This window comes from Microcaecilia unicolor, chromosome 1, assembly GCF_901765095.1.
Source record: "Microcaecilia unicolor chromosome 1, aMicUni1.1, whole genome shotgun sequence".
NCBI lineage: Eukaryota > Metazoa > Chordata > Amphibia > Gymnophiona > Siphonopidae > Microcaecilia > Microcaecilia unicolor.
In genome coordinates, this window is record NC_044031.1 from 306,029,868 (window position 1) to 306,045,309 (window position 15,442).

The following is a 15,442-nucleotide window of genomic DNA, read 5'->3' on the forward strand; positions in this document are numbered from 1 at the left end:
AGGCCACACAATATCTAGAGAAATCATCCAAGAATATCAGCACAAATTCGTTATTTCCCAATGATGGGATATTAAACGGTCCACATAAGTCACTGTGTATTAAGTCCAGCACTTTATTACTCCTATTTCCTGTGTATGCAGGAAATGAGGGTCTCACACCTTTTTGAGTAACACAGTCTATGCATTTCTCCATTTTACCAGCATCTGCACTTATCTGAATGCCGGTGGCCAGTTGCTTACTGTAAAGATCCTGGATCACCTTAGAATCACGATGTCCCAGGCGGCGGTGCCAGATTTCCAGACTACATTTACCATCATTCTTCCCCACTTGCGCCAGATGTGAGGCTTCACCTGAAATGTTCAGCTTATAAACATCATTATGCATAAAAGCTTCAGCATACACTTCATCATTTTTAGAGATTGTGCACTTACTGTTTTCAAAATGAATCACAAATCCCTTCTTATCTAATGTAGATACACTAAGCATATTGCAAACTGCTTGGGGAATATACAAGACATCACTTACAGGAATTTCTTTAACTTCATTAGACACTTTGCATTTTAAGAATCCAATACCTTTTGCTTGGATCTTAGCAGTCCCTGCGTTTGCAGTTTTAAGAATACCTTCCTCTGGACACATTTCCTGAAAGAAATTCTTACAATTGGTTAAATGGCATGTGCTCCCTGAATCCAAAATCCAAGTACTTTCATTTGAATTATTATTTACCATAGTCAAAGATTTTTCTGCCATTAGAAAGCCCTTGTGTTTATCTTTGTCCTTCATACATTTCCTGGTTTGAAAATTCTTTAGTTCCATTGGCTTAGGTGAGCTAGAGGGAGTGTTTTGTGTTTCCTTACACCATTTAGATACATGTCCCTCCTTTCCACATGAGTAGCAAATCAGCTTGCCCTTGGGTGGAGTTTTCCCATAGCTCCGCCTTCCTCTGTTCTTTGCCAAGAAATTTGTTTCATTTCTCTCTGACTGACTTTGAGAACACATCTCCTCATAATCATTTATTATGCATTCCTGCCTTAGTTTTGATGTTGCCTGTTCAAAAGATTGCCCTTCAATGGCCTCATTTACAGACCTAAAAACATCAAACTTCTTTGATAGTGAGGTAAAAAGAAATGCTCTTTTCAATGCATCACACATGGGAATTCCAGAAAGTTCTAACTTTTGAAATGAAGACATAAGATGCATAATGTGATCATTACATTTACTTTTATCCCTTAATTTGGTTTCATTCAATTCTGCCAACCAAATTGGTTGCTGCTTTGCATATGTAGTTGCATACATAGTTCTCAGTTTATATAAAATGTCCTTTGGTGTATCTTTTCCCTCCACTAATATGGCTTGTTTCTCTGAGAGAGCTTCCAAAAGCATGCACTTCACATAATAGTTTGCATTGTCCCATTCAGCCATATTTTCAGCTGTTCTGTCTTGGTCTAAGCATATATTTAATCTTTTTGCTCGAAGGAGACATATGAATCTTAGTTCCCACTTCTGATAATTAAACTCAGTTAATCTAGGAACCTTGAGAGAATAGAACAATGGTGAATTTCCTCCCTCAGCCATTTTCTTAGCCTTCTGTCTGCTGTGTGGGGGGAGAGAGAGACAGACTGAATCTTTCCTTTAAAACTTAAGAGAAAAATGTGGCCTTTTTTTTTCTGCCTGGTAATATTTCTCTTCTTTTTCAATTCCTGAGCCCTGGGCCCATAACCCTTTTGTTGGATTATTTGTAGTAAATAATTAGCAGATTTTAGTACACACAGCTTCAGCTTTAGAAATGTTAATTTCTTTCTTCATCTCTCTCTCATTCACCCCTGAATAATTCACTGCTGAGTCACTTTAAAGTTGAAGTAACAAAACATCTGTTTACTCACAGTTTGCAGTTAGATTATAATCAGACAGGCTTATATATACATATTACTATACATTTGTCTTATCAGCTCCTTCCATGTGCTTAGATGGTAATGGATGCTCACACCACCATAGATCCTCTCAGGTTAGGAGAGATCATGAGCTCCATGTGCTCCATGTGCTGCATGTGCTGCATGTGCTGTGTCTAACCCCCACAGGAAGTTGCATAGCTATGTGACCTCTCTAAGTAATTCACATCAGAGGTCACAGAGTAATCACAGAGAAATAATAGGTGACAGGCAATGCATGTAAAATACAATTACATTCCAACAGTCCCACCCTTCTAGAAACAGGAAATGAGGGAGGGACCAGAGGCAGAGCTGAGACACATGGGAAGGCAGTCTGAAGCGCCGCTCGCCTTCACTGCTGACGCCGGACCCCGAGGTAAGAATTTTTAAATTACAGCCGGCATGCAAGAAGGCAAGGGGCTGCCGCAGGACAGGTTGTGCTTGCACTCGGAGGGGAGAGAGAGGGAGGGAGGCGCGGGGGCGTGGACCACTATATCAGCTTGTAATTGTTCATACCGGAACTGGCGATCGCCATTACGGTACTATGTAAGCCACATTGAGCCTGCAAATAGGTGGGAAAATGTGGGATACAAATGTAACAAATAAATAAATAAAAACTCTAAGGGGAGGGGAAGGAGGGGTGTCATAGAACTCTAAGGGGAGGGGGGAGGGGATCCTGGAACTTGAAGGGGAGGGGGCATGGGGTCCTGGAACTCGGAGGAGAGGGAGGTAGGGAGGGGGCGAGGAACCTTGCTAGCGTCCGTTTCATTTCTTTCAGAAACGGGCCTCTTTTTTATTAGTGAATCCATAATGAGTGAGGAATTTATTTCCACAGGACATTAGACTGCTGCTGCATTTGAACCTTTTGTAAACAGATAAATGCATGGTATTTTAACAATTAGTGGGAAGAGTGTATTTCCTGTGGTGCTCTATGGATGTTATGGGTAATAATGGACATGAATTATGTACTGTTCTGCTGTTTTTTGTTGTAAGTTTAAAGTATATGTATGTTTTTACTGAGCTGTGCCTCAGAGAGAGGCAGAATATAAAATCTTTACTGTTAAGAAAAAAAATTTCAGCTGAGAAGTTAGGCTCATAAATTTAGCTGAAAACTGGCACAGCTTTAGGGGCATAAGTTTAGGAGGTCAACTTTTTTTTTTTTTTTTTATTAATATTGGGCCCTTGGTTTTTGTAGGAATTGCTCTCTACCTGCCCATTCCACCTTTTGTCTTTCCCTGCCCTTCTTCTAGTGTAAATTTGCCTCAGTACTAGGGGTTCTCCTGTGCTACCCCTCACCCACCCACCCAAATGGCAGCTTTATTTACATAGCTTCTCAGGGCAGGGTATTGATTGAAGGCTTGATTCTTGTTGCTTTAACCAATCAAATAAAAATATTTCAGGAAGAACTTAAATGTTGTACTTAAGGAACCTCCTCCCCTTGCAGATTTACTCCTACATGTACCCTGTTCACATTAGCTGTTCCCAGTCATGGCCTCTTATCTGTTTTTTGGGGGGCTTTTTTGTAAAACTGTGTCTTGTGTACCAGTAAGGGGATGTCCCTTGGGCATATGCCCAGGTAGTGTTGGGACTCCTACATGAACAGTATTTTAGTTGAGGCCAGGACCGGAGCTCTCTGGGAGGCCATAAGCAGCATTTCATAGTCTTCACCTTTATTCACTCTCTCACATTAACTCAGGCAACACAAAGGCAGTTCTGCACCAACTGTCTACTGAACTCAAGTCTTTGGGCAAAGTAATTACAAAGTGGCAGAGGCAGGGCACAAGGGCTAAGACAATAATTAGCAACTAAATTATATACAATCTGCCTGATATTCAGTGCTGTTTAACCGACCAGGAATGGCTTCTGGCTGGTTAAATAGCCTTACGCTGGCTAAGCACTGATATTCAGTGTGAGATAGCCAGCTATCTCAGCTGAATGTTAGCGCCAATACATTGACCGACTGGCTAAGTTTAGTGGCCAGATAGACCTTATGCGGGTCTATCTTTGGCCACTATTCCTTAGCCGGTCAGCCGATGAATATCGGCTTTACCGGCTCTGTTTTTAGCGGCCATAAACCCCCCAGAAATTCAGTCTTTTTTCATCTCACAGATAGGCTGCAGAGAATACCTTCTCCTGCTTTAGACTTAGCCTGGCCTCAGAATGACATCCTATAGTATATCTCCTATCAAACTGAGCTCTCTTTTTCATCAAGCACTGCCATTTCCTCCCCTCACCCTCCCCACTGACAGTTTGAACTTCGTGGGTGTGGCTTGGATCTCTTTCAGGGGGAGAAAACTAACAACTTATAGCAGCAGCTTCAGAGAGCATTTTCCATCTCACAGATAGGCTGCAGAGAATACCTTCTCCTGCTTTAGACTTAGCCTGGCCTCAGAATGACATCCTATAGTATATCTCCTATCAAACTGAGCTCTCTTTTTCATCAAGCACTGCCATTTCCTCCCCTCACCCTCCCCACTGACAGTTTGAACTTCGTGGGTGTGGCTTGGATCTCTTTCAGGGAGAGAAAACTAACAACTTATAGCAGCAGCTTCAGAGAGCATTTTCCATCTCACAGATAGGCTGCAGAGAATACCTTCTCCTGCTTTAGACTTAGCCTGGCCTCAGAATGACATCCTATAGTATATCTCCTATCACCTTCTCCCACTACTCCAACCAGAGTTACACCTAATCACACTGACCACCCTTCAACATCTTCTGTCCTTCTGTGACTGTTCTCTTGTGCTTGACTGCTTAAATATTTTAAATTTAAATGCTTTACTTTTTGTCTATTAGATTGTAAGCTCTTTGAGCAGGGACTGTCTTTCTTCTGTGTTTGTACAGCGCTGCGTACACTTTGTAGCGCTCTAGAAATGTTAAATAGTAGTAGTAGTAGTAGTAGTCTTGGTCACCGGATAAGGCCTGGCATTGAATTTCCAGGTTCACCGCCAACTATATTAGTTTCCATGTAGTGTCTCTTGTTTGGCCAGCAGGTCGTGTTCGTTCTGTGTTTTAAAACTGTTTGAAAGTGTTGGATTATTTGTAGTAAATAATTAGCAGATTTTAGTACACACAGCTTCAGCTTTAGAAATGTTAATTTCTTTCTTCATCTCTCTCTCATTCACCCCTGAATAATTCACTGCTGAGTCACTTTAAAGTTGAAGTAACAAAACATCTGTTTACTCACAGTTTGCAGTTAGATTATAATCAGACAGGCTTATATATACATATTACTATACATTTGTCTTATCAGCTCCTTCCATGTGCTTAGATGGTAATGGATGCTCACACCACCATAGATCCTCTCAGGTTAGGAGATATCATGAGCTCCATGTGCTCCATGTGCTGCATCTGCTGCATCTAACCCCCACAGGAAGTTACATAGCTGTGTGACCTCTCTAAGTAATTCACATCAGAGGTCACAGAGTAATCACAGAGAAATAATAGGTGACAGGCAATGCATGTAAAATACAATTACATTCCAACAAACCCCTTCTCATGCATAACTGTCATGCAATTATTTATTCATACAAAGTCCAAGCTTTATACGCAGATTCACAAAATGTTCTCTGGGTAACGGTTTGGTCATGATGTCAGCTGTCATCTCACTGGTGTGACAATAGTGTAGACTGATGACCCCTTCTTTCGCCAACTCTCGCACGTTGTGGTATTTCGTTGCGATGTGCTTGGTGCGTGACTGAACCTTGTCATTCTGTGACAGTCGGATGCAGCTCTGATTATCTTCCATTATCTGGATTGGTCTCTTTTCAGCTATTCCGAAATCCAGCAAAAGTTTTTCAATCCACATCAGTTCTCTGCACGCTTCCGATACGGCCACATATTCAGCTTCTGTAGAAGACAAACTCACAATACTTTGTTTATGACTGGCCCATGAAATTTGTACATTTCCATACATAAACACATATCCACTTGTGGATTTATAATCAGAATGATCCCCTGCCCAATCTGAATCACAGTAACATATTAGTTTTGGATTACTATTGGCTGAAATCTTTAATTTACAATCAATGGTACCCTTTAAATACCTTACCATCCTTTTAACTGCAGTCCAATCTGATTTGGTAGGTGAGCTGACCCTTCTGCTCAAAATTCCTACTGCATTTGCTATATCAGCCCTGTATGTGGTAGCTAGATATAAAAGCTTACCTATGGCTGATCTATATTGGATGTTATCTGGTAAAGGTTCTCTTACTGTTTCATCCTTCAGAAAATCAGTGATCATGGGAGTGCTTACAACTTGGGCATCTTGCATACCTAAACTTTCAATAAGCTCATTTATTTTCTGCTTCTGGCTTAGAAGATAAGAACCATCATTTTGTTTCTCAATTTCTATACCAAGATAGTATGACACATTACCAAGTTCTTTTATCTCAACATTCTGGTTTAAACACTTTACAATGTCCTTGTACTCTTGCTCACTTTTGCTTGCAATGAGCAGATCATCAACAAAAGCTAAAATGTATGCATATTGTCCATTTGTGCACCTAGTGTACAAGCATTTATCTGCTTCACCTTGCTTAAATCCTAAATTTGTCAATATTTCATGCAATTTTTCATTCCAACATTTTGCACTTTGCTTTAATCCATAAAGACCTTTGTTTAATTTACACACTAGCTGTCTTTGTTTTGTATTTATGAAACCTGTTGGTTGTTCCATGTACAAGTCTTCAGTTATTTCTCCGTGAAGAAACGCTGTTTTCACATCAATGTGGTTGACTTGCATGCCTTTTGAGACTGCAATGCTCAGAAGTGTTCTGATTGTCGTGTGTTTCACTACAGGTGCAAACACTTCATCAAAATCTTCTCCATATTTTTGAAGATATCCCTTTGCCACTAATCTGGCTTTATACCTTTCCACTTTTCCTTGTGCATTCCTTTTTAACTTGAATACCCATTTGCATCCTATAGCTTTCTTGCCAGGAGGTAATTTTGTAAGAATCCAAGTATTATTTTTATCCAATGCATCAATTTCTTCTTGTGCAGCTTTATGCCATTCAGCAGCTTCTTCTGCTGGCATTTTCTCAATCTCATCCCATGTTAAGGGCTCTTGAGCTTCTGCTGACTTTGTTAGGTAAGACAGTCTTGGGGGTGGAACACCTTTGTTTTCCCTGGATGAGCGTCTGACAACAGGTTGGTCCGACCTTTCTGCATCCTCTAAATCTGAGAGTTCTTCTCCAATTGATTCCCCTTCTCCAACTGTACTGTCTTCTTCAATGATCCTTTCTGTGTCTGCTTCCTCTGCCTGTTCCTCGTTAGATACAGATGAGTTGCTTTCAGACATCTGCCTTGGTATGGCATTTATATACACTGGCATGTCTATTATGGTTCTAGTTTCATATTCTGGATGATAAGGCTCATCTGGGATAATCCAGCCTTTATCAACCCTTTTGTTTTCATCAAAATATGTAACATGTCTTATGCCAACAATGCCAGTTTTCAGATTCAAAATTCTATATCCTTTGTGTCCTGGAGCATAGCCAACTAAAATGCCCCTTTCTGTTGTGGAATCCAGCTTATGCCTTCTTTGCTTTGGTATATGAGCATATGCTGTACTTCCAAATGTTCTTATGTGTGACAGGTTTGGCTTCCTACCATGCCATGTCTCATGTGGTGTGCGCTCAGCGCCTTTAGTTGGCATTCTGTTTTGTAGGTACACTGCTGTGAGAATGGCTTCCCCCCATAGTCTTTTAGGGAGATTGCTATCTGACAGCATACATCTGGTCATTTCCACAAGTGACCTAAATTTTCTCTCTGCAACAGAATTTTGCTCTGGTGTATAAGCTACTGTTGTGATATGCTGAATGCCTTCTTGTTCTAGAAATGTGTGCATGCTTTGTGAAGTGAACTCACCACCATTGTCGGTCTGAAGAACCTTTGGTTTTCTTTCAAATTTATTGCTCACCATGGCTACGTATTTCTTCAGCATGTCTGTGACTTGACTTTTTTCTTTCAGCAAATAGGCCACACAATATCTAGAGAAATCATCCAAGAATATTAGCACAAATCTGTTATTTCCCAATGATGGGATATTAAACGGTCCACATAAGTCACTGTGTATTAAGTCCAGCACTTTATTACTCCTATTTCCTGTGTATGCAGGAAATGAGGGTCTCACACCTTTTTGAGTAACACAGTCTATGCATTTCTCCATATTACCAGCATCTGCACTTATCTGAATGCCGGTGGCCAGTTGCTTACTGTAAAGATCCTGGATCACCTTAGAATCACGATGTCCCAGGCGGCGGTGCCAGATTTCCAGACTACATTTACCATCATTCTTCCTTACTTGCGCCATATGTGAGGCTTCACCTGAAATGCTCAGTTTATAAACATCATTATGCATAAAAGCTTCAGCATACACTTCATCATTTTTAGAGATTGTGCACTTACTGTTTTCAAAATGAATCACAAATCCCTTCTTATCTAATGTAGATACACTAAGCATATTGCAAACTGCTTGGGGAATATACAAGACATCACTTACAGGAATTTCTTTAACTTCATTAGACACTTTGCATTTTAAGAATCCAATACCTTTTGCTTGGATCTTAGCAGTCCCTGCGTTTGCAGTTTTAAGAATACCTTCCTCTGGACACATTTCCTGAAAGAAATCCTTACAATTGGTTAAATGGCATGTGCTCCCCGAATCCAAAATCCAAGTACTTTCATTTGAATTATTATTTACCATAGTCAAAGATTTTTCTGCCATTAGAAAGCCCTTGTGTTTATCTTTGTCCTTCATACATTTCCTGGTTTGAAAATTCTTTAGTTCCATTGGCTTAGGTGAGCTAGAGGGAGTGTTTTGTGTTTCCTTACACCATTTAGATACATGTCCCTCCTTTCCACATGAGTAGCAAATCAGCTTGCCCTTGGGTGGAGTTTTCCCATAGCTCCGCCTTCCTCTGTTCTTTGCCAAGAAATTTGTTTCATTTCTCTCTGACTTGCTTTGAGAACACATCTCCTCAGAATCATTTATTATGCATTCCTGCCTTAGTTTTGATGTTGTCTGTTCAAAAGATTGCCCTTCAATGGCCTCATTTACAGACCTAAAAACATCAAACTTCTTTGATAGTGAGGTAAAAAGAAATGCTCTTTTCAATGCATCACACATGGGAATTCCAGAAAGTTCTAACTTTTGAAATGAAGACATAAGATGCATAATGTGATCATTACATTTACTTTTATCCCTTAATTTGGTTTCATTCAACTCTGCTAACCAAATTGGTTGCTGCTTTGCATATGTAGTTGCATACATAGTTCTCAGTTTATATAAAATGTCCTTTGGTGTATCTTTTCCCTCCACTAATATGGCTTGTTTCTCTGAGAGAGCTTCCAAAAGCATGCACTTCACATAATAGTTTGCATTGTCCCATTCAGCCATATTTTCAGCTGTTCTGTCTTGGTCTAAGCATATATTTAATCTTTTTGCTCGAAGGAGACATATGAATCTTAGTTCCCACTGCTGATAATTAAACTCAGTTAATCTAGGCACCTTGAGAGAATAGAAAAATGGTGAATTTCCTCCCTCAGCCATTTTCTTAGCCTTCTGTCTGCTGTGTGGGGGGAGAGAGAGACAGACTGAATCTTTCCTTTAAAACTTAAGAGAAAAATGTGGCCTTTTTTTCTGCCTGGTAATATTTCTCTTCTTTTTCAATTCCTGAGCCCTGGGCCCATAACCCTTTTGTTGGATTATTTGTAGTAAATAATTAGCAGATTTTAGTACACACAGCTTCAGCTTTAGAAATGTTAATTTCTTTCTTCATCTCTCTCTCATTCACCCCTGAATAATTCACTGCTGAGTCACTTTAAAGTTGAAGTAACAAAACATCTGTTTACTCACAGTTTGCAGTTAGATTATAATCAGACAGGCTTATATATACATATTACTATACATTTGTCTTATCAGCTCCTTCCATGTGCTTAGATGGTAATGGATGCTCACACCACCATAGATCCTCTCAGGTTAGGAGAGATCATGAGCTCCATGTGCTCCATGTGCTGCATCTGCTGCATCTAACCCCCACAGGAAGTTACATAGCTGTGTGACCTCTCTAAGTAATTCACATCAGAGGTCACAGAGTAATCACAGAGAAATAATAGGTGACAGGCAATGCATGTAAAATACAATTACATTCCAACAGAAAGAAAGCTGTTTTCTTTTCAGTTTAGCCCTGTGGGAAGGTAACCTGCAGTGCCATTGGGCAGATACTTTCAAAGTTGATACTCTGGGCTCTGATTTAGCCAGGAGGTACTAGACTTTCTCCAGTCTCAGATAGGGAATGCAGAGGATAAACATCTCTGCCCTGAGACCCTGTTCAAGAACTGTGAGCAGTTATTTTCCTGAAACTCCCCAGGTGTTACCCAGGTCGTGACACAGTGTTTAGATAGTTTTAATATTGATCCTTATTCAGTTATCAGTTATTGCTTGTTGTTTTCTCACCTGTTTTATATCGCCCACTGTTCTAGTTCTGTGATAATATACTAATTAGTTTATTAGCTCTAATGTCTTGGACTAAGAATCCTGGTGTTTTGGGTCTGTGAGTGTTTTCTAGGAATGGTGGGACCCCTGGGAATGTGGCCCCAGTATTTTAGAAATCACCGGGAAATAACTTGAGTGGGAAACTCGCCCAGAGGCAAGCGGGACCCAGTCAGTGGGAGGAGGATGCAGTGTAGAGCGCAGGTGCATCTGGGCCTGATCAGTGCTGGGGACAGACCCTCCAGATGGCCGCAGGGTTAACCCTAAGTGGGTGCTAGGCGTTTTGTGACACTAGCATAACCAGGCATCGATGTACCTAATATTTATACACTTACAGTTATATCAGCCACAGACCTCCTGTAACTACGAGTGCCTAAATATAGCAAAGATGCATGTAACTTACTGTAAGTTGAAGCCATAAATGGCAGCCCCGCCCCTGTGAACTCTCCTCGCATTTATGCACTGTGCCACTTAGTCCACTGTTACAGAATAGAGCTCAGTTGCTTTGCTGCCATGGACATGTGGAAGTGTTACACTTATCGATGAAAGTCCTCGGATTCTGTACAATTGCGAGCAGATAGTCACGAAATTGACCTTTGAGTGTTACTGTATCATGTTAGTCCTATTACTAGGATTCAATTTTCCTGTCTCCAAATTTACTTCATTGGCTTGTATTTCTGTTAAAAAAAATAAATTAAATTTACATGTGTAATTTGAATCTTTTTTTAATTAATTAAATTGCAAAAACAACAACAGAGAAAATATAAAATGATATGGTGTATAAATATAAAAAAAGCGCATATACCCCAACCGCCTAACCATTGAAGGAACAACAAATAAATTAGAGAGAGCCTGTACTCTTGTAGTCCTGCCTTGGTTGTATTTCTGTTTCTGTTTGGTCATTTTACTATTGTTATGCTGTTAACAAAATTAAAAGCTTTTATTAAACTGTACCTGCTGTATATTGCCTTGGGTGAAGGCAGTTCATAAATCCCAATAAATTAAAATATATAAGGCCGAACACAAGCAAGGCGCAGTGCCCCGCAGGGTGCACAGAGCCAAAAATAACATGGCGCCGTGCCCTGATGGGCATGCGCTACGAGGCCAGCCGGGAGCGAGTGAGGCGGGGGAAGGGGCAGGATCCCGACGCTCATGGCTCCCCGCTGGCAATAGGAGGGGCTACCCAAGAGTGTTAAAAGCCCCGGAAGAGGGCAGGAACGACCTCTTCGGTGGCCAGGGCAGCGGACGGCAGTCCTTGCTCCTTCTTACTGTCCTCCGTTACTGTTGCAGTCCATGCTGCCTTCTCTGAAGGAAAACACAGGCTCTTTGGAGAGCTGAGGGGCTATTGGTATTTTTGTGATTTCACATGTGCTCAGGGAGCAGCATGCTTTAGAGCAGAGTGGGGACAAAGCGGGATGTGTTGTGCCAGTGAAGCATGGTTTATATGTGGGCAGTTGTAATGTCTAATTCCAATAGTGACCTGGAGTGATCGTGGTTTTTTATTGCAACAAAAAAGGTCATGGAAAGACGAAGGGGACATGGTTTTTCCACTCTGACAAAAAAGTGATTCCAATCAGATTAAACATCACAAAACCAGGAATCCTTGGATTGAGATTTGGGAATCTTGCATCCCATCCTTCTCAGTTGTCTTTAATAGAAGATTCCTTTCTAGTATTTTCTCAGGTCTCCTTTGTGATGTTGGTGTTTACGCTTGGCTAGAACCCCTGCAGATCTGACCTGGAGTTCTGGATTCTGTGTTATGGTTTTGCATCTCTGGGAGCGTGCCCAGCGTTTCTGCCTCCGGTGCTGCACCACTGCAGCTCTAGGACACGGAGAGAAGTGCTGTCTGGAGCCATTGCTCCCTTCACTTCCTGCAGCTCATTGTCTAGCCTGAGCTTGTGCCGCTTTTGAACCAAAAGCACATAAGATTGTGGAAGAATAAGGATGCAGTATCTTAAGGCAGTACTAGTTCTGCTTTCTGTGACCCCTGTGACTGAGTGCATTAGCCTGGGGTTTAGCATTAATTATTTTATTTTTTTACTTTTTTACTGTTGCAGGTTAGAGGTTGAGTGAGAGAAAGGAAGGAGAAAAAAGTATAAGATTAGAGACAAAGAATAAGAAAAAAAAAGAGGCAAAGGGTGACAAGGGCAAAGAGAAGTGGTAGGAAAAAAGTGAAAAGGAGAGACATTAACATACTAACACAATAGAGACCAGCATGGTTCATCTAGCCTGTGTGGCAAGGCCACCAAGAGACAGAGCCGGGGCAGGGCCGCCGCTGCCAGGCCTTCCCCCACACTTGGGACACAGCTGCCAGGCCCAACTAGAACGCAGCCGCTGCTGCTGTCCCTCATTCATTCTCAGGCCGCCACCAGATCCCATTGCCAGGCCCCCATTGGACGCTGGGGAGCAGCATGCGCACTGACATGAGGGGCCCCCTATTTCAATGCATCTGCTCCTTCCCGGCCTTCAAGGGGGGCCCGGCGCCGCAGTCTTCTCTCACCTGCTCTGGTGTGCCGGGACCAGTTCTCGATAGGAGCAAGAGAGAGACAGACCCTGGGGCCCCATGCCCCCCCTTGGCGGCCCTGCTGCGTGGTAAGGTGGCTAGAGTTGAACTTGTCGTGCCCTTTTTGGGGTAGTTCCTGCCAATCTGTGGCACCCCTCTGAAATGCGCAAGTCATCCGTTTTCATTTGAACCCATCCTCTTGCTGTATAGAGATACTCTGTGTTTATCCCACTCCTTTTTGACTTCTGCCACTATCTGTGTTCCCATCACCTCCACTGTGAGGGCATGACAAGCACCCACCACCATTTCTGTGAATAGAGAACAATGAGAAAAGTTCTAGAGAGGACCTACAAGTGAGGGAAGTATGATTTGAGGAGAAACAGAAAGGAGGAAGAGAGAGAAGGAAAGGAGATTAAGAAAGAGGAAAAAGGAAGGAAGACGGCAAACAGACTAGAAAATCATTCACAGAGAACACAGAGGCTGAAAGACAGTTTATAAATCCAAACAGTTGCCATCAAATAGCGTTGTCAACTGGCTCCAGCTTTTCAGAATAGATTGATCCTGTCCTGATTTTCCACCACACTGTCTGCATGGACTCGGTATTTCTGGTATCTGTGTTAAAAGACTGGATGTCCCTGTCTTGAAAATCTAGATACAGTTGGCAACCCTACCTTCAAAATCTAGTGTCCAGTCGCACCACTCTCCCTACTTGCTGCATGACCTTGAGCAAATGATGTACTTTTCTGTTTAACCTCTCTCCCCAAAGCTCCCCTTTTCTCACTGTTTCTTTTTTTCTTGCTGGCTACCTGTGAATCTTATTTTCATTTCTGCAGGAGCCAGGAGGTGACAGACCTGCTGACTGATGATTTGCTTCAGGTAGTACATGTTCCTCTGCTGGATTAACTGGGATCTTTCTGGGTTGTGGCAGCATCTGACTGGAGCAAAGACAGAGAGAGGTGGTATAATCACTGTAGTATATGAGCTTTCCAGATGACACAGGCCACATGTGGCTGGAGGAGACGACAGTTCAGTAACTAGGGAATGTCTGGGGTTAGTCAAGGTTTTTGGGTGGTGTCAAGCAGATTAGGAAGGTTTCTCAAGACCAATAACACCACTATGATTAATTTTGGGGGAGTTAGGATGATGGTGGTGAGTGGAAGTGGGGAGGGAGCAGAAGAAGTGAAATGGGAATGCACTCCCCAAGACAACAGAAAAGGAAAAGACCGAGTCGAATTTTGCAAAGAGATGTACAGGAACAAAGGAATGTTAACTGAATGTAAAAACAAAGGAGGGATAGGAAGTGTGGAATCAATGAAAGGGACAGAGAGAGAATATGATAGCGACCCTAATAATAAAAAGAATAAACCAAAGACACATTCACAGGAGAAGGGAGATCACCAGACAAGAGAAGCTTGGGGTAAGCAAAAAAAAAACAAAAAACAAATTGCCAGAATAATTTCACAAACAACATGGTGGTGTACTGTAGAAAGGTCTCTGCCATCTGATGCTCTGCTTTCATCCCCCTTCCACTGGCACAGGCTCTCGGGCATGCAGGAGTTCCTATCTGAGTACTTGTATAAACTCACATACTTCTCTCCTTCCTAGATACAACCCAAGCCTGAGTGGAATGAGCTGGCAGCATGCAAGGCATAGGTAGCCAGGCTTCAGCACACAACACCACCTCCTCTCCCTCAAAACTGCTAGTGTGAGAGAGCTGCTAGAGCCTCTTGCTGTGACATAGACACATCAATTAATTTTAAAGGCCACTGCAACTCTGCTCCACAATGACAGGCTGATGTGTGCCTCCATCCCCTTTCCCTTGGTTTTAAAATTTGGAAGAGAAACTGGAGGGATTTTCACAGTCTTTGACTCAGTGAGTCCTCTCTACGATTGCACTGTGGAGGTTGGTGTGCTGTGCAGCGTTTTTGTTAATATAGGTGAGCGTTGGGCTTGAACAGGTTGGGAATTGCCACTTTGGAGACTGTTCAGGGAGCCCCACTGAGATTGCCAGTGAGTCTGACATTAAGATTGGAGGTGGTGCAGTTTTAGCGATGGCCCCACCATCACAGTTTAACACTTTAACACTTTTCTTTCTCATTGTAGCATGATCAGAGGGTCGAACCAACAAAGAAGGCAGCACACAATGTGTCCAAGCGCTTGCAGGCCTGCCTCCAGGGACCATGTGGCACCGAAATAGACAAACGACTGGTAAGCAGCAGGTGTCTCCTGTTCTGCTACCCCCCCCCCCCCCCCCCCCCACTGGCTTTACACATAATTCTCCAGTCAGGTAGGGTGGTGTGTTCAGTGTGGCCTTAGTGTCAAGTGAAAGCCCTGAATTAGAGAGACTGCTCTCCTGTCAGGCAGACGGAAGCTAGGGCAGCTGTTTGCCAGATTATCACAAAAGTCCTTTTTCACCTGTAGATATGTTACTGGTGCTAAGCTACAGACATTAGTAAGGTCCCAGGCTGACTCTTAGAGCCTCAGAATGATTCCTCTGTTTTTTGTATTTATGTTTA

General features: G+C 42.2%; 1 protein-coding gene across 4 annotated transcripts in view; it reads left to right on the forward strand.

Moving 5' to 3' along the window:
* Nucleotides 1–15,442, forward strand: part of SH3BP1 (SH3 domain binding protein 1) — a 131,008-nt gene that overhangs the window by 27,233 nt on the left and 88,333 nt on the right. For 3 of the 4 annotated variants that reach the window (XM_030207897.1, XM_030207907.1, XM_030207916.1), the window contains exons 2-3: nucleotides 13,760–13,802; nucleotides 15,030–15,134. In XM_030207897.1, the coding sequence (XP_030063757.1) occupies nucleotides 13,760–13,802; nucleotides 15,030–15,134 (148 nt within the window). Of the gene's footprint in view, nucleotides 1–13,759; nucleotides 13,803–14,809; nucleotides 14,864–15,029; nucleotides 15,135–15,442 lie in introns of those variants that run through there. The other variant, XM_030207924.1, reaches the window with a different exon arrangement.